We start from the raw sequence: 23737 nt of genomic DNA, 5'->3' as shown, positions 1-23737 counted from the left end.
GTGTGCTGGTCTGCACTTGTTAAAAAAACAATAAAAAGCTATTTTCTTGATGTGGGCCTAAAACACGGTTTATATAAAATTCACTATGGATATGATAAAAAAAAAATTTGTCAACAAGTATGTGTAAAAGGTAAATACATTTATTTGGACAAAGTTGAAAAAAAGTTGAAAAAAAAGGTTTTCTTAAAACACAGACAAATATTAATAAAAAAAATGTTTTCTATCCTAAAATCAATATTCCTAAAAACAATTTCAAGGTGCAAAGAGAATAGGGTAGCTTATCTTTTGTAGATGAGACAGGAGGGCTATAGAGTCCCAACACGTTTCGTCCTTCTGACTTTATCAAGGGGTGCACCGCGGGGGAGCGAATTCGGTCCACAGCTTACAGTATACAAAAGTGTATTTTGTGTTTATAAAAATACAGATGGAGCCGGCCTGGTCTGCGCAGGGGATGGTGGCAGAATCACCAGCCGCCATCTCCTGGCAGCCGCCATCTGATATGCGAAAGGGGACGCGCGCACGAGATGCGCGTGCGTCCCCTTCCGACGGCGCTTCCCCCGGGTAACCGCCGGCTTGTGGGAGGTCACCCGGGGTCCCCACTGCCTCCCCGCACCCCCCCAACCCTGTCCGTCTCCCTGAAGCGGAGACAGACAGGGTTCCCGTCTCCTCACCGCCAGGAAACTGAGACGCGCGTGCGTGTGAGACGTCTCAGTCAGATGGAGCGCCTCGCTGCTGGCGGATCGCCAGCGGAGACAGTCTGGCAATTCACCAGCAAGAGGGAGCCCGGCTCCATCTGTATGTTGTGACAAGGAATAGCATACACTGGATAAGATAAAGTCTTGGTCTTTATTTTGTAGCAGGTAAACAGCATACCAGGTAATCAGCATAAGCAAGAATGGTTACAGCATTACAGCATACCAGTGTCACAGCATAGTACAAACTCTTCAGAAAGCTCCAATGGTCCCTACCGTAGCCCTAACCCCGGCCTATCACTTGGGCAGCTATTCCACCATCAAGAGCAATGACCCTCTGCCCTGGAAACCCTTACAGCAGGAGAGCACAGGTGCTGCTAATCAGCCCTACCCTGATTACATCAGTTTTCTTGCTGCTCTAAGACCTGGACCGGATCCTCCACATTATCTTTATGTGGAGGTAAGCTGTCCCTGGCACCTGCCACAAGGTATACATATGAGTGTATGTGTGCATGCTGTATGTGTATCAATGACGTGTGTGTATGCATAAGTATATATGGTATATGGAAATTAGCTGTATGTATGTATGTATGTATGTATGTATATCTGGTATGAGAGTGTGCATATGTGTACCTTTGTATATGTGTGTTCTGGTAATTGTATACATCTATACAATATATTCCAATGTGTATCTGGTATACACAGTGATGTACAGTAGTGTAGGGCACAAGTTCTCAAACTCGGTCCTCAGGACCCCATACTGCGCATGTGTTGCAGGACTCCTCTCAGAGAAGTAAAATAATTAGTTCCATCTGTGGATATTTTAAAATGTGTCAGTCAGTAATGAGTGCACCTGTCGGGTGACCTGGAAAACGTGAACTGTGTGGGATCCTGAGGACCGAGTTTAAGAACCACTAGTGTAGGGTATAGAGGGATTACTGATGTAGTTAAGGGTATAGAGGGGTCAGTAATGTAGTGTACGGTATAGAGGGGTCAGTGATGTAGTTTAGGGTATAGAGGGGTCAGTGATGTAGTGTAGGGTATAGAGGGGTCAGTAATGTAGTGCAGGGTATAGAGGGGTCAGTAATGTAGTGTAGGGTATAGAGGGGTCAGTGATATAGTGTAGGGTATATAGGGGTCAGTGATGTAGTGTAGGGTATATAGGGGTCAGTGATGTAGTGTAGGGTATAGAGGAGTCAGTGATGTAGTGTAGGGTATAGAGGGGTCAGTGATGTAGTGTAGGGTATAGAGGGGTCAGTGATGTAGTGTAGGGTATAGAGGGGTCAGTGATGTAGAGTACGGTATAGAGGGGTCAGTAATGTAGTGCAGGGTAAAGAGGGGTCAGTAATGTAGTGTAGGGTATAGAGGGGTCAGTAATGTAGTGTAGGGTATAGAGGGGTCAGTAGTGTAGGGTATAGAGGGGTCAGTAATGTAGTGTAGGGTATAGAGGGGTCAGTGATGTAGTGTAGGGTACAGAGGAGTCAGTAATGTAGCTTACGGTATAGAGGGATCAGTGATGTAATGTAGGGCATAGAGGGGTCAGTAATGTAGTGTACGGTATAGAGGGGTCAGTGATGTAGTGTAGGGTATAGAGGGGTCAGTGATGTAGTGTAGGTTATAGAGGGGTCAGTGATGTAGTGTACAGTATAGAGGGGTCAGTAATGTATTGTGTATAGAGGGGTCAGTGATGTAGTGTAGGGTATAGAGGAGTCAGTAATGTAGTGTAGGCTGTAGAGGGGTCAGTGGTGTAGGGTACAGAGGAGTCAGTGATGTAGTGTAGGGTATAGAGGAGCCAGTAATGTAGTGTACAGTATAGAGAGGTCAGTGATGTAGTTTAGGGTATAGAGGAGTCAGTAATGTAGTGTACGGTATAGAGGGGTCAGTTATGTAGTTTAGGGTATAGAGGAGTCAGTAATGTAGTGTACAGTATAGAGGGGTCAGTGATGTAGTGTAGGGTATAGAGGAGTCAGTAATGTAGTGTACGGTATAGAGGGGTCAGTGATGTAATGTAGGGTATAGAGGGGTCAGTGATGTAGTGTACAGTATAGAGGGGTCAGTGATGTAGTGTAGGGAATAGAGGGGTCAGTGATGTAGTGTATGGTATAGAGGAGTCAGTAATGTAGCTTACGGTATAGAGGGATCAGTGATGTAGTGTAGGGTATAGAGGGGTCAGTGATGTAGTGTAGGGTATAGAGGGGTCAGTGATGTAGTGTAGGGTATAGAGGAGTCAGTAATGTAGTGTACGGTATAGAGGGGTCAGTGATGTAGTTTAGGGTATAGAGGGGTCAGTGATGTAGTGTAGGGTATAGAGGGGTCAGTGATGTAGTGTAGGGTATAGAGGGGTCAGTGATGTAGTGTACAGTATAGAGGGGTCAGTAATGTATTCGGTATAGAGGGGTCAGTTATGTAGTGTAGACTGTAGAGGGGTCAGTGATGTAGTGTAGGGCATAGAGGGGTCAGTGATGTAGTGTAGGGTATAGAGGAGTCAGTGATGTAGTGTACGGTATAGAGGGCTCAGTGATGTAGTGTAGGGTATAGAGGGGTCAGTGATGTAGTGTAGGTTATAGAGGGGTCAGTGATGTAGTGTACAGTATAGAGGGGTCAGTAATGTATTGTGTATAGAGGGGTCAGTGATGTAGTGTAGGGTATAGAGGAGTCAGTAATGTAGTGTAGGCTTTAGAGGGGTCAGTGGTGTAGGGTATAGAGGAGTCAGTGATGTAGTGTAGGGTATAGAGGAGCCAGTAATGTAGTGTACAGTATAGAGAGGTCAGTGATGTAGTTTAGGGTATAGAGGAGTCAGTAATGTAGTGTATGGTATAGAGGGGTCAGTTATGTAGTTTAGGGTATAGAGGAGTCAGTAATGTAGTGTACAGTATAGAGGGGTCAGTGATGTAGTGTAGGGTATAGAGGAGTCAGTAATGTAGTGTACGGTATAGAGGGGTCAGTGATGTAATGTAGGGTATAGAGGGGTCAGTGATGTAGTGTACAGTATAGAGGGGTCAGTGATGTAGTGTAGGGAATAGAGGGGTCAGTGATGTAGTGTATGGTATAGAGGAGTCAGTAATGTAGCTTACGGTATAGAGGGATCAGTGATGTAGTGTAGGGTATAGAGGGGTCAGTGATGTAGTGTAGGGTATAGAGGGGTCAGTGATGTAGTGTAGGGTATAGAGGAGTCAGTAATGTAGTGTACGGTATAGAGGGGTCAGTGATGTAGTTTAGGGTATAGAGGGGTCAGTGATGTAGTGTAGGGTATAGAGGGGTCAGTGATGTAGTGTAGGGTATAGAGGGGTCAGTGATGTAGTGTACAGTATAGAGGGGTCAGTAATGTATTCGGTATAGAGGGGTCAGTTATGTAGTGTAGGCTGTAGAGGGGTCAGTGATGTAGTGTAGGGCATAGAGGGGTCAGTGATGTAGTGTAGGGTATAGAGGAGTCAGTGATGTAGTGTACGGTATAGAGGGGTCAGTGATGTAGTGTAGGGTATAGAGGGGTCAGTGATGTAGTGTAGGTTATAGAGGGGTCAGTGATGTAGTGTACAGTATAGAGGGGTCAGTAATGTATTGTGTATAGAGGGGTCAGTGATGTAGTGTAGGGTATAGAGGAGTCAGTAATGTAGTGTAGGCTTTAGAGGGGTCAGTGGTGTAGGGTATAGAGGAGTCAGTGATGTAGTGTAGGGTATAGAGGAGCCAGTAATGTAGTGTACAGTATAGAGAGGTCAGTGATGTAGTTTAGGGTATAGAGGAGTCAGTAATGTAGTGTACGGTATAGAGGGGTCAGTTATGTAGTTTAGGGTATAGAGGAGTCAGTAATGTAGTGTACAGTATGGAGGGGTCAGTGATGTAGTGTAGGGTATAGAGGAGTCAGTAATGTAGTGTACGGTATAGAGGGGTCAGTGATGTAATGTAGGGTATAGAGGGGTCAGTGATGTAGTGTACAGTATAGAGGGGTCAGTGATGTAGTGTAGGGAATAGAGGGGTCAGTGATGTAGTGTAGGGTATAGAGGAGTCAGTAATGTAGCTTACGGTATAGAGGGATCAGTGATGTAGTGTAGGGTATAGAGGGGTCAGTGATGTAGTGTAGGGTATAGAGGGGTCAGTGATGTAGTGTAGGGTATAGAGGAGTCAGTAATGTAGTGTACGGTATAGAGGGGTCAGTGATGTAGTTCAGAGTATAGAGGGGTCAGTGATGTAGTGTAGGGTATAGAGGGGTCAGTGATGTAGTGTAGGGTATAGAGGGGTCAGTGATGTAGTGTACAGTATAGAGGGGTCAGTAATGTATTCGGTATAGAGGGGTCAGTGATGTAGTGTAGGCTGTAGAGGGGTCAGTGATGTAGTGTAGGGTATAGAGGGGTCAGTGATGTAGTGTAGGGTATAGAGGAGTCAGTGATGTAGTGTAGGGTATAGAGGGGTCAGTGATGTAGTGTAGGGTATAGAGGAGTCAGTAATGTAGTGTACGGTATAGAGGGGTCAGTGATGTAGTTTAGGGTATAGAGGGGTCAGTGATGTAGTGTAGGGTATAGAGGGGTCAGTGATGTAGTGTAGGGTATAGAGGGGTCAGTGATGTAGTGTACAGTATAGAGGGGTCAGTAATGTATTGGGTATAGAGGGGTCAGTGATGTAGTGTAGGGTATAGAGGGGTCAGTGATGTAGTGTAGGCTGTAGAGGGGTCAGTAATGTAGTGTACAGTATAGAGGGTCAGTGATGTAGTTTAGGGTATAGAGGAGTCAGTGGTTTAGAGTAGGATATAGAGGAGTCAGTGATGTAGTGTAGGGTATAGAGGAGTCAGTAATGTAGTGTATGGTATAGAGGGGTCAGTGATGTAGTGTAGGGTATAGAGGAGTCAGTAATGTATTGTACAGTATAGAGGGGTCAGTGATGTAGTTTAGGGTATAGAGGGGTCAGTGATGTAGTGTAGGGTATAGAGGGGTCAGTGATGTAGTTTAGGGTATAGAGGGGTCAGTGATGTAGTGTAGGATATAGAGGAGTCAGTGATGTAGTGTAGGGTATAGAGGAGTCAGTGATGTAGTGTAGGGTATAGAGGAGTCAGTAATGTAGTGTACAGTATAGAGGGGTCAGTGATGTAGTTTAGGGTATAGAGGAGTCAGTGATGTAGTATACGGTATAGAGGTGTCAGTGATGTAGTGTAGGGTATAGAGGAGTCAGTGATGTAGTATACGGTATAGAGGGGTCAGTGATGTAGTTTAGGGTATAAAGGGGTCAGTGATATAGTTTAGGGTATAGAGGGGTCAGTGATGTAGTATACGGTATAGAGGGGTCAGTGATGTAGTTTAGGGTATAGAGGGGTCAGTGATGCTATTCGACTTGGGTTACAAGAAGGGTTACACCTAGGTCGTCCTCTGTATTATGGGAGACCATGGTCTAGTCTGAAAATGCCAGACTTGGGGTGTAACCAGGTCGGTCCAACCCAGCATTGCGATCTGAAAGCGGTAGGTGTAACAGCAGTTTACTTACCTCAGTGTCTGCTAATGCTATTGGATGTGAGCTGAGAGGGAGAATGTTTTATTCGTAATAGATTCATAGCATTTGACAGCAGGTAACCGCTTGGCCCATCTAGTCTTAGGTAAACGGACAAAAAAAGCACAATACAAAGTTTTAAAATCCATTTTTTTACTAAGAGATGATCATTGAAGTGAGAATTTACACAAGATTAAATTGCATTTGGAATTTATTGCATAGGCATCACATTTATTGCCATTAGGGTGGCCAATCCCGGGATCGGGATCCGCGGGATCCCGGGATTTGGCCCCCAAAACACCGGGATTTCAATCCCGGGATTGGAGTTTCCAATCCCGGGATTTCGGGATTAGACTGCGCATGCGCAGTCTAATGCCGGGCAGCGTCTGAGCGGGTGCTCAGCAGCTGCCCGGCTTCTCCCGTCCCGGGCAGTGCGGCTCTGCGCAGCGTGACGACGTCAGAGGTCACGCTGCTCAGGCCGCACAGGCTGTCTGCCTCCATCCTGTCTGTCCCCGGATCAGCCCGCCCGCCCAGCAGCGGACCTGCCGGCACACCGGGGCACCAGCGGACCAGCCCAGGCTATCCCCGGATCAGCCTGCCCAGCCATCCTGTCCCTGGACCAGCCCGCTCGCCCAGCAGTGGACCTGCCGGCACACCGGGCCACCTGCAGACCAGCCCGGGCTCCATCACCCCATCTCGCCCACCCACCCGGCCGCACCACGCATCTGTAAGTAAATATGCGGGGCGGCCGAGGTGGGTTTTTAATAGTAGGGAAGCCGATCCCGGGGATCCCGGGATTGGGCATTTTTCAATCCCGAATTCCGGGATTGAAAAAATGCCCCGGGATTGGCTTCCCTAATTGCCATGTATATTTTCTTGAGTGAGACGAAAATAAATATCACAGCAAATAATTGCAAACAAATAAATCCAATATTGCAGGCAGCAATGTTATTATCAATACTTGCTAAATTTCCCAAACTATACAGTAAAGAATGTTATAAAGAAATATCCCGCAACAAGCATTTAAGCACATATATGTCCATATATGGAACTAGACACGCCCTATACATAGAGCATGACACGCCCTCTACACAGGACCTTGGCCCAGATGTATCAAGCTTCAAAAGTGATAAAATGGAGAGTGATAACCAGCCAGCCAATCAGCTCCTACCTGTCATTTTTGAATCCCAGCCTGTAACATGACAGGTAGCAGCTGATTGGCTGGCTGTTTATCGCTCTCCATTTTATCACTTTTTGAAGCTTGATACATCTGGCCCCTTGTGTGAAATTCTTCCAACTACAATCTAGTTTTCAGGCAAATATGAGGTATATTTGAGGGAATTTGTTCATTTGTATAATATATTCTATTTTTGGTGTGTTCTTTATAGTTTGTTCTTCTATTTGTTTGTTTTGTGCATTACCTATCATTTCATAAATGAAATGCAGGCAATTTACTCATAACGGTCATCAGTGTCCCTGGTCATGCTTTTGTCAAGTACCTCCATATATTTTATCTGCCAGTATTCCTGGCCAAAAAGTCTCAGAAGATTTGATCATGAGCTAAAGACATGTTTATATCACATCCAACCTCTTTGGCCGGAAAAACCCGCTGAGTTATCACCTCCCGGATGATCACAGGATTAGCTGTTTCACAGCCCCTATCAAGTGAAATGAATGTAAAAATGCAATTGGTCTGAATAAACCAGAGCATACCTCCCAACTGTCCCGATATTGCCAGGACAGTCCCGATTATCAGGGCCTGTCCCAGTGTCCTACCCGCGGCCCGCAGTGTCCCGCGGGTGGAGGAGGTTGCCGCGGGAGATAATCACTGTTTATACCTCCCGCGACAATCTCCACCGCCCGCGGTACACTGCGGGCTGTAATCACTGTGCCTCCTGCCTAGGCTGAGCCTGTGCAGTGAGCGCATAGCTGCCCGCTCACCGATTGCCGCTCCCTGGGGCACGGAGATGTAGTGCACATGTGCGCACCACAGACCGCACACATGGGGCACACTGGCGGCTGCAGAGTTGTAGGCAGCTCGCCCCCTAGCAACTATGTAGCTGCTACTAGAGGGCAAACATCCTCCGGCAGCCAATAGTCAGGTTTGGCCCCGCCCCCTATGACGCTTCACGCTGCGTGCCGCCCAGCCATGCCTCTCACACACTTGTCACGAGGATGGGCTGGCTGCACTGTAAGCTGGATAACCTGAAAGTTGGGAGGTATGCCAGAGTAACTAGTAGAGCAAAATGTTAGGCAGACATTTGTGTGTTGTGCCAATAGCTGAATCAATATATTGAATGAAATGTAGGCAATTAGCTAGTTCCTAATCTGTCATACATGTCATGATGTAGAGGTGGTCCAACAGTTCTGATGCCCTTTGATTGACAGTTCTCCTTTATATACAGTAATCTTGTCCTGTTTGCATGATTGTATCGTGTTTACAGGAAAATAAACAGACCTTTCTGTATACGTGTATTTGGTGTGATTTTATTACATTTACATTACTTTCCTGCTTTTTGCAGACTGGCATGGGACACTTGCGTGTTACAAGTGAAGGTCTTCGTCTTGAGGGTGAATCAGAGTTCCTGTATCCATTGTATGCCAAAGAAATCTGTTCAAGGGTGGTAAGTCTTCAACATCCTTCCAGTGCATTGTGTATAGATGCGGCCACTTATTGCACAATGTAACCAGTGATTATTACTCATTGGCCCTTATTCAGTACAAATTTGGGTACTAATATGTTAGTTGGGCACCCACTAAAGTTAATACGCTCATACCCCCCACAATCCATGTCGGCATGGAGTTGATTTTATAAAGTGTGGCAAACGCAGCGAGCCACCGTGCCCGAAGCGTGAAAACTAAGCAAATAGCTTAGTGGGCGCCCAACTAACATATAAGTACCCACATTTTTGGGAAAATGGGCAAAACCATGTGCACTGCAGGTGGGGCAGACGTAACAGAGAGAGTTAAATTTGGGTGGGTGTGTTGAAACTGAAATCTAAATTGCAGTGTAAAAATAATGCAGCCAGTATTTACCCTGCACAGAAACAAAATAACTCCCACAAATCTAGCTCTCTCTGCACATGTTGCATCTGCCCTACCTGTACTGCACATGGTTTTTCCCATTTTCCAAATCAATTTGTACTGCAATTAGATCTGAATAAAGGCCATTGTGAGGATACTCTGGATCAGTGGCAGCTCAAGAGCTGGGGCTGCAGCACAATCCAAAATTCAAATAGGGAAACAACACCAACTGCCACCCCAAACACAGTTAACCATTGCTGGCACTTGTTGTAATGCCCTTATTTGAATGTTGGATTGTGTTGCAGCCCCACCTCTGCAGCCACCAATGTCCGTGATAAATTAACCAATCAGGAATGATCTCTACCAATGACAACCGAACCTGCCCCTGGTAGCTGTATTGTGTACTAAGACTTGTGCTGCTGGTTGTTACTTGTGCTCTGTTTTAGTTTTTCAGTTACTGTTATGTTTACTTCTGTGTACTCTGTATTGTTATGTGTGCTATATGTACAGCACGTCCAACCCCTTGTGGTGCCTTATAAATAAAATGTAATAATAACAATGATCACATGACCTATCTTATTATCCTTGAAGCACCCCTAATTCTATGACCGCAATTGGACCAGTATCTTAATTCGGGATATGGTCGCTAGGTCAACACTATGAAAGTCGACATACATTCAGTTGACCACTCAAGGTCGACAGGGCTTAGGTCGACACATGAAATAGGTTGACATGGCTAAGGTCGACAGGGTTGGAATGTCGACGCAAGCATTAGGTCGACAATGGGAAGGTCGACGGTCAAAAGGTCGACTAGTGGTCGACCAAATGTATGTCAACCTTCATTAGTGTTGCCCCTATGCCATTAATTCAATTCATGTCATCTACATGACTGTAATATTCTATTTATTTGTGGTCTAATGGCCATTTATAGAGTAATTTCTTTCAGTAATTATAGTAATTAAATGAAATCATTAAGCTCGGTCTATCAATTTGCTCAAATAGTTCCCGGTAATTGGAATTGGGCTTGTTTACCATAGGTTATTAAAGAGTTAATATATAGTTAGCGCTCCAACTCTACAGATAGGCAGCGTGAAGAGGGCAGCTGGACAACAGAACAAAGAGATCAGATCATCGGCCATTTCTCTATTCAGAGATGGATCAATGGGTCTGTGGTTCTCAATGTGCAAGCAGAATGTCTCCATTGTACAGGATGCATGTTACCCGCTGCCTGCACAGAACTGGCAACGAGCTCACATTCTGAAACATTGGGAGTTATTGTGGTTGATTCGCACGGATGCAAATTCGCATCCTTACAAGTCAACCTCGCCTTGCGAATAGTGGTACGCCGGCCCACCATTCGCAAGGCGCTTATGTTCGCACTGGCTGCAAATGGATGTTTTACATAAACGTCTATTCGCAGCCTGCGGGGTAACACCAACATCATTCGATGGTCGGCAACCATCGAAAGATGTGGAATTTGCGCGCATACAGTATGTATACACGCACACAGTATGTAAGGTTGCTCTGAGCAACATTACATGTGCGTGCACATTCTGAAGGAAGTCGGCGGGGAGCTGACATCCGGTGATGTCAGCTGCCGGTCCCCCACACCCGTGTCACGGGCTCATTAGCCTGAGAACGCCCATGAAACACTGAGCGTTTCTAAGCTAATTGGGCTGCCCTCAGACAGATTTCTGGGAGCCTCCTGCTCATTCTGGGAGGGTATGTAAGTATGGATGAATGTAATATGGGCCACAATTTTAGGGGCCTTTGCAAGGACAGGCTGGTCCTGGGGGAGGGGTGCCATAGAAGGTGGAGTGGTAGTATGGCAGCAGCGATTGTGTTATTGAGACCACACCCCCATAGGCGAATCTAAGGGGTGGTCCGGGGGTGCAGCGGACCACCCATTAGACCGCCGCCGCACACATAATTTAAAGAAATGACAGCCGGCCAGCAAGAGCTGTGCGCTTCCCGGCTGTATAGTCACCAGCTAAGCAGTAAAGCAGAGCTCCGGCGTCTATGGATTGAATGCCCCCGCTGGACCGCGAGCCAATAAGAGCTCGCGGTCCGGTAGCCAATCAGGAGCGGCCACCAATACTGCTAATGCCGCTCCTCATTGGCTACCCAGCAGCCCCCTTTGACCATTTACCCAGCTGTGGCCTAACTTGTTAACAGAGCCGGGGCCTCGATTTCTCCGTCTGGCCGGCTGCTCAGCTCCATGGCGGTGTTTCATCGCCGCATCACTCCTGCGGCCTTGGAGGACCCCACCTCACTATGGGGAGCCCGCGAGCACCCTCTGCCTGCTCTTGTGCTCCACTCCTGCCTGATGACAGCTATCTTGGTGCTCTCTCCCCATTGCTTCCATTCCCACACCTCAGGAGCCATAGGAAAGTCCCCTGCTTTAAAGCTCCAGAGTCCCCAACTAGTCTCCCACCCACTTGCAGTGCCAGTCAAGTGTGCACGGCAGGCAGCAATAGTGAACACAGTGCCGGTGCAGCATTTCTGCTGGGCTGGCGCCTGTTACCGCGGACCTGTTATCCTCCATAGCAACAAGCATGAAATCCCCTTGGCATCGAACATGAAGCCCCTTGCATCAAGCATGAAGCCCCTGGCATTGAGAGTGAATCTCCTAGCAATGAGCATGTGGGTTAGTGACCCTTATATGGGATGGCATAATATGTATTGGGCATCACCGGTGTATGGCCTAATGTGTAATACCACGCCCCTTTTTTGTGACGACATGCCTCCTTTCCATGAGGCCACGCCCCCTTTTCTAAGCCGCGCAAAAGGTCTGACTTCCTTCAGTGTTTGGATCTGGGACCACCCATTACCAAATTTCTAGATTTGCCTATGCACACCCCTTCTGTACAATGTTATTATTACCTGCATTGTACAGTGGATGGCATGGGTTTGAATGTGATTCGTGCGAATCACATCATCAGGTTGGTAGGGGCCAGCTCTGGGAGACTTGCCCAGGAATTTTTACATTTTCGGGATCCTCACCACTGTTCTGGTAGGCTGCAGAGCAAATAATTTATCAACACTGTCACAAACTGTATGGCTGTCAGTAGTAGCCAGTAAAAGCGATACAGTTTCTGTGTGCAGGTTACAGCTGCCTCTCCTGAGCCCTAGGTCTGTCATTATCTTATGAACCAAGCAACCTACACCACAGGGCCTTTCATCAGAGCAAGTCCACATACATGGCTGGCTCAGATTCAGGAACACTCATGCCCTTATTCTGGTTCACTCGCAAAGGCAAATTCCTTCTCAAATGGACAAAACCATGTGCACTGCAGGGGGGCAGATGTAACATTCTCAGACAGAATTAGATTTGGGTGAGTTATTTTGTTTCTGTGCAGGGTAAATATTGGCTGCTTTATTTTTACACTGCAATATAGATCTCACTTTGAAGTAAAACCCCACCCAAAATCTAATTCTCTCTGCACAAGTTACATCTGCCCCACCTGCAGCGCACATGGGCCCTTATTCTGGTTGGTGCGGTCAGAGCCGCACACGGGGCTCCGACCGCACAAACCAAGGGCCGCCCACCAGACGGATCGCCACGGCCGTCCATACACGGACGGCTGGCGATCCGCTCAAAAATGGTGGAGGCTACGCCTCCACCATGGTGGGAGCTGCCCCCTGCCTTCGATGGTCGACGACCATCGAAGGCAGGCCCGCACGCCGCGGCAGCTCCCGCAAGCTAAGACCACACGGACAATCGTCCGTGTGGTAGCTTGTATGGGGGCTGAAAGCTGACATCCGGCGACGTCAGCTTTCCGCCCCCATGTCATGGTAATGAGGGCGTCATGCCCTCATTACCATGCATACGCCCCGCGTTTGCATGGGAACGCCCATGAAACGCGGGGCGTACACATAGGGAAATGAGGGGCTGAAGCCCCTCACGCCCCTATCCGCCCCCTTTGCGGCGGACGAAATCCGTCTGCGGCGAAGGGGGCTGCACATGCGCAGAATGACCTCTGCGCATGTGCAGACAAAAAACATCGGCGGTACGGCCGCACGCGGGCCGTACCGTGCCGAACAGAATAAGGGCCATGGTTTTGTCAATTTGAGAAGGAATTTGCATTTGCGAGTGAACCAGAATAAGGGCCATAGTTAAGGATAAACATATACAGTAGCTCAGTAAAATACATGCAATATAGTAAGGACAATCTGTAGCTTTTCTTGCCTTTGAAAGTTTAAAATGTATTTTTATTTACATATTTTTTTAAGTGTTCACACTCACAATTCTACTAACAGGATTAACAAGTGATTTATGCTGCTTTCAGACCGCAAAACTGGCTTTGACCAGGTATTTTAAAACATTTCTAAAAACGGGTCTGCCAGCAAAAACCCCTTTTACACCGCATGTCTTTAAACAGTATTTCAATGCAGTGTTTGTTCCTTCACAACTCTGAACCCGTTTTAACCCATAGAAAACAGTGGATGGAAAAAAACGGGTCTGAAACGGGTAGGACCCTGATTTATTACTGTTTAGAAATACCAGTTCAATAGAACCGGTAAATTCGCTCTGCATCTTTCAGACTGCACAAATTACCGTTTTAAAACGGTAAAAAAAAAGGCAAAATAATGGGTAAAAAGTGCAGTCTGAAAGGGGCATAAGGGTTTATGAGAAAACAGATTTTCATAAACATTAAAATGTTCTCCCCAGTGCAAGAAACATAAGGATTTCATTATTAGAAATTAATAATATTAATTTACTTCTTTTTTATTGTTGTTATTTTGAAAAGTTTGAATTTCTTTATGTGCTGTTTCCAGAACAGTTTTATCTTCTGTAATTGGGGAATAACATATCACCACAGTCATTTCAAGCAATGGATTAAGTGTCACTATTAAAGACTATTGGTGCTAATAGAGCGCTACATTTTAAGTAAATCCAATTTGATTTATATTCTGTATGTTGCTTTGTGGCATTTAATCTATTGTAATAAATGTCTTGTTGAGAACAGTCGCTTTATTTCCCCGTAGTTCACTGTGGTGTTCTCAATTATATTCACAGTTAATATCAAACCTCTATGGTGATGAAATATAACATTAACATTGATTTGGAATAGTAATTGGGTGGAACATGTATTTGTGGTCTGATGTAAGACAAGGGTGTCGATTTATCCCGATCCGCATCTGAGGATGTGACTATGCTTTTATAATATAATATTGGGATATTTTTCAACAAAATACCCCGACTATGAGCTTTGCGTATGCCACCGCCTGATATCACCGCCTCTATCACTGCCGCCAAACACTGTTCCCTGCCGCAAAAACAGCATGCCCTGTACATATTTACCAGCACCCGGGGATCGGAGCAGTGCTGACGGTAATCAGAGGGTAGTTGCTAAATTGTAGTAGGACCTTTCACGCCCAGGGGGAGGAGCTTGCTCCTTCACTATCCACGCCACCACCGGTTGCCTTTAATAACCAGTGCCCAAAATGTTTAGAGCAAAGCGAGCCTGCGAGGGTCCGTTTGTTCCCCTTGTTCCGACCTTGCTCCTCCTCTCTCCACCCCCTCTCCTCCCCTGTCACGTGACAAGGTACCTTAGCCCAACTTGAATTTAGACCTAACCGCCATCGGAGCTCCCTGCTGCTGTGACCACAGGTGCTGTGAAGTGAGCTGCCGCTTCCAGCATCACTTTACTGCTCCAAGGGTCACAGGATGGAGGTTCCAATGAGTGGCAGATCACTGGTCCCTGGAGAGGGGACCTGGAGTCTTTGCGTCATTAGGCCCCATAGCTGCAAAATGAAGCAAATTGTGACAGTAGGAGAACTATCCCTGTGCACCTACTGGGTGACCTGGAACATGTGACCTGCTGGTTGGTCTGGAATCCGTGACAGTTATTTGCAGCCACTCACTAAGCTGAGCGTTTTTTTTTACTTCTAATGGGGTATAACATACCTCCCAACCTCCTGATTAAGATGGGACAGTCACTCTAATTTGGGACTGTCCTGCTGTCCCTCCCTTGGGTGGCAGTGTCCCGTGGTTGGCAGAGCCATTGGGGGGAGCCAGAGTTCACTGCTGTCCTGCGCAGGCCATCTCTTCAGTGCAGGGAGGGAGCCCTGGCTGCCGAGCTGCTAGGGGAGCAGTGGGATGCCCCCAAAAATGATTAAAATGGGGATCGCAGCCCTAGACCACGCCCCAATTTCCTGTTGCCATGCCCACCTAGCATGTTGTCTTGCTGGCTGTGCCTTAAGCATGGCAGGTCTCGATTTTAGAGACACAAAAGTTGGGTGATTATTGGGTATAATATGTCGCTCAGCTAATCTTGGCTCGGTTTAAACTTGGTTCATCAATATGATGTTAAGCATTATATTATTATTTTGAAACAAACATTACATGTAACATTAGAAGGATGTGCTACTTAAGAGCACGGTGAGGTACATGGGACAGCCTACTGGTTATCAGCAATGAGGAAAATGGACATATGTCCGTCACCTATATTACATTGGTGGCATGAGATGCTGTCGCTTGAGCCACTGCCATTAATGCCCCTTTCCCACTGCAGCCTTAAAACTGTATATTGCCGATTTTTGAGGGCAAAATAGCGTTTAAGGCTTCAGTGGGAAAGCGCCAGAGTTGAAATACCGTTTAAAGTTAAACGGTATTTCAACCCGTTTTCAAAGCAGTGTTTTAAACGGTAATCTACCGTTTAAGAGGCAATGGGAATGCATCTTAAACGGTATTCTTAATGTAAACAGGCTACAATTCAAGCGATTGGTTGTTGCCTGTGTTGTGACACTCCCCACAACCCTGAAAAGCCCATTAAAGTCACAGGCACTCATTTGTGCTGTAAAAACGTTTTGAAGAGCTAAAACGTTTTACCTGCAATGGGAATGGTACTTAAATGGCACTTAAAACTGTAATCTGCTGCAGTGGGAATGCTAAATACCGTTTAAGATTACCTGTAACTTAAAACGGGTCTGCAGTGGGAAAGCAGCATAACCCTAAGCACTCACTAGAAGAGATACTGCAAGATTTCTTCCTATAACCTCCAAAATCTAGTCCAGAGGCCGGAGGGCCAGGTTATGGAATGAGCGTGTTTGCTGGCTGTCTTTATGGTTGATTACTTTTTGCGTTAATAGTGACGTCCTTTCCCTACAGCTTGTCAGTGTCCTCTCCAGGTAGTGGTAACTCCCTTTCAATGTACCCAGTAGACTACCATGAATAATTTCTGTGTCAGCTGTGAGCTAATTACTCCTCTCAGTTCTGTATGATAAATCTGTTCAGAATCCTACTGGTCTGCAGTGCACTGACCTTCCCTTTTAGCATATGCAGCAGTATACACAGACAATATGACGTTTCTAGGACATATTTGCCTACTTTTGAAAACTAGTTTCAGGGAGATTATAGTTGGTAGTAGAATTTTGCACAGTGCTCCATTGAGGGGGCGTGTCATGCTCCACCCAAAAGGCGTGTCTACTTCCATATATGGAGAGATTGTGAATAGAGATTGTGAACGTGGCACCTAGAAGCGTGGGTGTGTAGTTACATCTGAGAGGAATCTTTTTAAATGACTTATATACAAATGTAGATGATCCCCAGAGCAGTTAGTTAGAGTTACTATACTTGGTAAAGGAAATGGTGCTGATGATTCACTGTATATGTGTCTACAGTATCTCTCATTCCTTTTTTCCCCAAAAATGTAACAGTGTAATGTGGGCTAGGTGACATTAGGGAGATTCCTAGACTAATGAGGGAGAGAGGGAGATTGCTGCTATTTCAGGGAGTCTCCTGCAGAATGCAGGAGGGTAGGCAACTATGGTGTAATAGTGTAATGTGGGCTAGGTGACATGAGGGAAATTGCTAGACTAATGAGGGAGAGAGGGAGATTGCTGCTATTTCAGGGAGTCTCCTGAATGCAGGAGGGTAGGCAGCTATGGTGTAATAGTGTAATGTGGGCTAGGTGACATGAGGGAGATTGCTAGACTAATGAGGGAGAGAGGGAGATTGCTGCTATCAGGGCCGCCACTAGTAATTTCAGTCCGGGCCCAAACACCACCCCCCCCCCCCCCCCGCGCTCTGCAACCCCTCCCCCCCGCGCCGAGCCCCTCTGTGTCCTAGGCTCGGGACAGCTGTACCCACAGCACCCCCCTGTCGGCGGCCCTGGCTGCTATTTCAGGGAGTAAGCAACTACTGTATGTTCTAGGATCATGCAGAAACCAGACACAGCAGTCACAAATCAGATGGCCAGATGTAATAAGCCTTGAAAAGTGATAAAATGGAGCCAATCAGCTGCTACCTTTAATTTTTTCAAACTCAGCCTGTAACATGGCAGTTAGGTGCTGATTGACTGCATGTAGTTCTCAATTTTATCACTTTTCAAGCTACTGTAAGTACATCTGGCTCCATATCTGACAGAGTTGAGGGCAGGACGGGACAGTGTGTGACCCAAGTGGGTGGAAGGCGTATGCTGGGTCCAATAACATAGTTTATATGTATAAATATATACTCCCTTAACATCACTAGTCACACCCCTGCCACATTAGTCAACATCGGAAACATCGGATCCTCACCATTGTGGGGTTAAACTTTGACCATCAGAACCATCGGTCAAATGGTTCCCATTCCTAGTACCATCAAGGTAGACCCACCACTGCTGCTGATGTAGACAGGAAAATGATTTCCTGCTGCCACCTGCAGTCTGTTAGAAGCAGGGCCGGCGCCACCACTAGGCAGCTCTAGGCATTTGCCTAGGGCGCCGGCACCTGGAGGGCGGCAGTTCGCCCTCACCCCTCACCCCCAGCATTAGCGAACGGTACCCCGGCGTCCCTGCTGAGTGCTGGTGCGTGCAGTCCGTGCCGCCGGGGGAACCAGCGGCGCTGTTATCGTGTGTAAGCTGGCCGCGGCCGGCGGGGTCCCTACAGTGAATAGAAAATAACTAGCGCGGGAAGCGCTAGTTATTTTCTATTCACTGTAGGGACCCCGCCGGCCGCGGCCAGCTTACAATAGCACACGATAACAGCGCCGCTGGTTCCCCCGGCGGCACGGACTGCACGTTTTTTCACAGGTACTAAGGCACCGGGTACTAAGGGAGAACAGTGCCGCCGGTTCCCCCGGCGGCACGGACTGCACGCACCAGCACTGCTTACACACGATAACAGCGCCGCTGGTTCCCCCGGCGGCATGGACTGCACGCACCAGCACTGCTTACACACGATAACAGCGCCGCTGGTTCCCCCGGCGGCACGGACTGCACGCACCAGCACTGCTTACACACGATAACAGCGCCGCTGGTTCCCCCGGCGGCATGGACTGCACGCACCAGCACTGCTTACACACGATAACAGCGCCGCTGGTTCCCCCGGCGGCATGGACTGCACGCACCAGCACTGCTTACACACGATAACAGCGTCGCTGGTTCCTCCGGGGCACGGACTGCACATTTTTTCACAGGTACTACCCCCCCCCACCCCCCCGGCACCGGGGCGCCCCCACCCCGACTTGCCTGGGGCGCTCCGGTGCCTTGCACCGGCCCTGGTTAGAAGTAATTTCAAGGTCTGGCACACTGAGACCCCACCAGGCGCCAAAAAAAACCAAGTCGCCAGCAGTTAAAACACAAACATGGCACTGTTGCAGTGTATTGGAAGGCTTCTCTAGACCTCCACCTGTGCTGTATAGTATCTTAGCACCACAACATGTTATGTGAGATACAGTATGCTCCACCCCAAGCATCGGACCACAAATGCAGCCAAACCTGAGATTTGCTCCATAAAGGCCAGGTAAATGACACCGAGTTGTAAATCCTACAGCATACCTCCCAACTTTTCATGTGAAGAAATAGGGACACTCGCGCGGCGAAGCCGCGCGAGCGCCCGAAAAGGGGGCGTGGCGTATGCAAATGAGGGCGCGGCTTATGCTAATTAGCCGCGACCTCATTTTCATACGAGAATAGACGCTGTGCGCATGCGCACAGCGTCTATTCTACTACATTGGGGGGTCTCCCAACTGCCACCCCCCCGCAGCGGGACAATGCCTGCCGCGGGTGGGACGTCGGGACAGGACCCGAAAATCGGGACTGTCCCGACGGAATCGTGACAGTTGGGAGGTATGCTACAGTGTTGATTAGGATGCAGCCATTGTCGTGCAGTATTTTGATCACTTATCAGGGTGTCCTTCACTGATCAGAGTGATACAAAACATGTTAATAATAATTTCTAAACCAATTATGCATATATATATATATATATCTTATATATTTAGCCAGATCTGTCACTCAACCCCTGTGGAGAACGTTCCTGTGTAGAACAGTTTCACTTTCATGTGTCTAACGTTCCACCCCCTTGACATAACCTCCCCCCGCCCAGCCAGGGCTACAGTACACGCCCACCATCCACCATTACTCCACAGCCACCATCCACCATTACTCCTGCACATCCCTACCCTCTGCCGAGACCCTACTCCCGCGATTCGCGGGACCCCCCGCGACCCCCCCCTCCCGCGATTTGCGGGACCCCCGCGACCCCCCTCCCGTGATTCGCGGGACCCCCGCGACCCCCCCTCCCGCGATTCGCGGGACCCCCGCGACCACCCCGGTATCCGGACTATTGTTAGACAGCACTTACATCGACAGCCATTACATCGACACCATTAGTTCGACAGCTCAATAGGTCAACATGGTTTTAGGTCGACATACCATTAGGTCGACATGTCATTATGTCGACAGCTCATTAGGTCGACAGCTCATTAGGTCGACATGTTTTAGGTCGACACTGCCATTATGTCGACAGTGTCTATGTCGACAGTCAAAAGGTCGACATGGGTTTTATCACTGTTTATTGAGCCGACATGTGCCGACAGGTGGTATTTCATGCCCTACTATCCACTAGGGCGTGGTGGGAGAATAAAATAGTGTGCCGAGCGCAGCGAGGCACCATGCCCGAAGCATAGCGAGCGGCTGCGGTACACTTCAAACTGTGTCCATGTCGACTGTGTCGACATTTCGGCCAAAAAAAACAGTGAAAAAACCCATGTCGACCTTTTGACTGTCGACATAGACTCTGTCGACCTAATGGCAGTGTCGACCTAAAAACATGTCGACCTAATGAGCTGTCGACCTAATGAGCTGTCGACATAATGAAATGTCGACCTAATGGTATGTCGACCTAAAACCATGTCGACCTATTGAGCTGTCGAACTAATGGTGTCGATGTAATGGCTGTCGATTTAAGTGCTGTCTAATATCCGTCCCAGACCCGACCACCCCCTCCCGCGATTCGCTGGACCTCCGCGACCACCCCCTCCCGCGAAACGCGGGACCCCCGCGACCCTCCCGCAAATCACGGGACCCCAGCGACCCCTCCCTCCCGCGAGCCCCCTCCCGCGATTCGCAGGACCCCTGCATCCTCCCCTCCCGCGATTCGCGGGACCCCTGCGACCCCCCCCTCCCGGCATTAAAAGGGCCCCCCGCGACCCCCCCTCCTGCGATTCACAGCACCCCCCCCCCTACTGTGCTTTGCGACCCCCCTCCCGCAATTCGCGACGCCCCCTCCCGCGATTCACGGAACCCCCCGTAGCGCCTCCCTCCCGCGATTTGCGGGCCCCCTCGGCACTTCTCGCGATTTGCGACCGCCCCCCTAATTCACACATTCAGGAACCCCACCTCCCGCGATTCATGCCCCCCTCACGCAATTCACCGCAACCCCCACACCCCCCTTCCTGCGATTCGCAACCCCCCACGACCCCCCCTCCCGCGATTCACGAAACCCCCCGTAGCGCCCCCCTCCCGCGATTTGCGGGCCCCCTCGGCACCTCTCGGGGTTTGCGACCGCCCCGTAATTCACACATTCGGGGACCCCCCCTCCCGCGATTCATGCCCCCCTCACGCAATTCACGGCACCCCCCATACCCCCCTTCCTGCGATTCGGAACCCCCCACGACCCCCCCTCCCGCGATTCATGCCCCCTCCCGCGATTCACGGACCCCCGCACCACCCCCCTGCGCCCACCCTCCCTTGATTCACGCCCCCCTCATGCAATTCACGGCAACCCCCCACACCCCCCCTCCTGCGATTCATGACCCCTCCCGTGATTCACGGACCCCCGCACCACCCCCCCTTGACTCACGGCACCCCACGCGCCCCTCCCGCAATTCACGGACCTCCGCAACCCCCCCTCCCGCAATTCACTAACCCCGACAACCCTCCTCCAGCAATTTGCGGACCCCCCTTCCCACGATTCAAGCCCCCCCGCGCCCCCGCCCACGATTTGCGGACCCCCGCCCCCTCCCGCTAACCGCGGATCCCCACACACCACCCCCCCTCCCGCAATTTGCAGACCCCCCAGACCCCCTTCCGGCAATTCCACCCCCCAGCGGACCACCGCGGCCCCCGCATTTCACGTACCCCCGTGACAATGGGGGATCCTGTACCACCACAAGCAGGTACCGCCCCTAGGTGGGAAATCCGGCCCTGGCTGCCGCACTACAGGTTTCCCCACTGCCCTCTGCACCAGCGCCACAACTTTTATCAATGTCTTGCCCACATACCACTATTATACAGCCTCCTGCTCTCATGCACGCTCACTCCCTCCCAGTGGGAGGAGACGCTCACCCACTGCCGGGAGCTGCATACTGTCCCCCACCCTCCTCCAGTTCTAGGGATGCCCATCGACCATCAATGATTTTCAAATAATCGATGATTTATGGCCGATGTTGAATACTTTTGCCATCAATGTGGGAGGACACTGCCCTGCCTCCTGTTCTCCTGCCCCGTAACTTCCGCCAGTGGGTGAGACCCGCTCACCCTGTGTTGCCCACATTCCCCTATCATGCTTTACCGCCCAGCCTCCTGCTCTCATGCACCCTAACTCCCACCCAGTCGGAGGAGACACTGACTCCTGTATTTCTGTGCTGCCACGCTGGACCCTCACCCACTGGCAGAAGCTGCACAGTGTCCACCACCCTCTTTAGTCCCCCGTATGCCCACACACCCCTATCACTACCCAGCTTCCTGCTCTCCTGAACCGTAACTTCCACCACTGGGTAATCGCTGACGCTGTGTTGCCCACATACCCCTATCATGCCTCATATCCCAGCCTCCTGCTCTCATGCACCCTAACTCCCACCCAGTAGGAGGAGACACTGACTCAGGGCCACCGTCCGGTACTCCTGTGCTGCCACGCTGGACCCTCACCCACTGCCAGAAGCTGCAATACAGGGCATCTTTCATACAATTCTAACCATATTTCTCACAATACAAATGTTCACAAATTAAGGGGCGTAGCCCCTTACGCCGGTGTGAAGAGCGCCCGTAGGGCGCGATGAATCACCTAGTATATATATATATATATATATATATATATATATATATAGATAGAGAGAGAGAGAGAGAGAGAGAGAGAATATGCATGTGATATATGGGTATACACACACATATCCAGTATGGCCTGGCACTCCGTTTACTATAGGTACTCTTAGTAAATTTACCCCGTAGACAGCGGCACCGGGACAATTATAAGTAATAATACATTGGGCCTTATTCTGGTTCACTCCTTCTGGCAAATTCCTTCTTAGATGGACAAAACCCTGTGCACTGCAGGGGGGCAGATGTAACTTGTGCAGAGAGAATTAGATTTGGGTGAGTTATTTTGTTTCTGTGCATGGTAAATACTGGCTGCTTTATTGTTACACTGCAATATAGATCTCTCTTTGAAGTAAAACCCCACCCAAATCTAATTCTCTCTGCACAAGTTACATCTGCCCCACCTGCAGTGCACATGGATTTGTCCATCTAAGAAGGAATTTGCCAGGAGTGAACCAGAATAAGGCCCATTGTATCCCACCTATTCTTATTTTTCAAAGAATACTTATATTTGTTTTCAGTTGCCGTCCTGGAACACACTATTCAATGCACCTGTAATTAGGGTTTCAGGTACTTATATGTTAGTTGGGCGCCCACTATAGTTAGTGCGCTCATACCCCCACTATCAGGGCCGGTGCAAGGGAGCGGAGCGCCCCAGGCGAGTCGGGGTGGGGGCGCCCCGGTGCCGGGGGAGGGGGGGGTACCTGTCCTGCGGCGCTGTGTATTTAAAGCTGGCGGCGGTGGCAGAAAGGGGCCCCTGCAGTCAACGAGCGCTATCCGCCGGGCTATGCAGAAGCGCTTCTGTTGTGAAAACACTGGCCGCACGGCGCACGCTGATTGGCTGAATCTCAGCCAATCAGCGTGCGGACAGTGTTTTCACAACAGAAGCGCTTCCGCATAGCCCGGCGGATATCGCTCGTTATTTCTTATTGACTGCAGGGACCCCTCGCTGCCTCCGCCGCCAGCTTTAAATACACAGCGCCGCAGGACAGGTACCCCCGCGGCACGGGGGGCAAAATGCCGCCCTCCAGTGGCCGGCGCCCTAGGCAAATGCCTAGATTTGCCTAGTGGTGGCGCCGGCCCTGCCCACTATCCATGTCGGCATGGAGTTGATTTTATATAGTGTGGCGAGTGCAGCGAGCCACCGAGCCCGAAGCGTGGCGAGCGGATGCGGAAAACTAAGCAAATAGCTTAGTGGGCGCCCAACTAACATATAAGTACCGGTTTTTAATACCTGCA

At 49.2% G+C, this 23737-nt stretch overlaps 1 protein-coding gene across 2 annotated transcripts in view; it reads left to right on the top strand.

The window, feature by feature from the left end:
* The window catches only part of SGCG (sarcoglycan gamma), a 242880-nt gene that overhangs the window by 140096 nt on the left and 79047 nt on the right, over nt 1-23737 (top strand). For both annotated transcript variants that reach the window (XM_083169917.1, XM_083169916.1), the window contains one exon: nt 8687-8788. In XM_083169917.1, coding sequence (XP_083026043.1) covers nt 8687-8788 — 102 coding nt within the window. The remainder of the gene's footprint in view (nt 1-8686; nt 8789-23737) is intronic.

Source organism: Crinia signifera, chromosome 2 (assembly GCF_055691185.1).
Source record: "Crinia signifera chromosome 2, ASM5569118v1, whole genome shotgun sequence".
Taxonomy (NCBI): Eukaryota; Metazoa; Chordata; class Amphibia; order Anura; family Myobatrachidae; genus Crinia; species Crinia signifera.
This window is presented reverse-complemented; position numbering and strand designations above follow the sequence as displayed.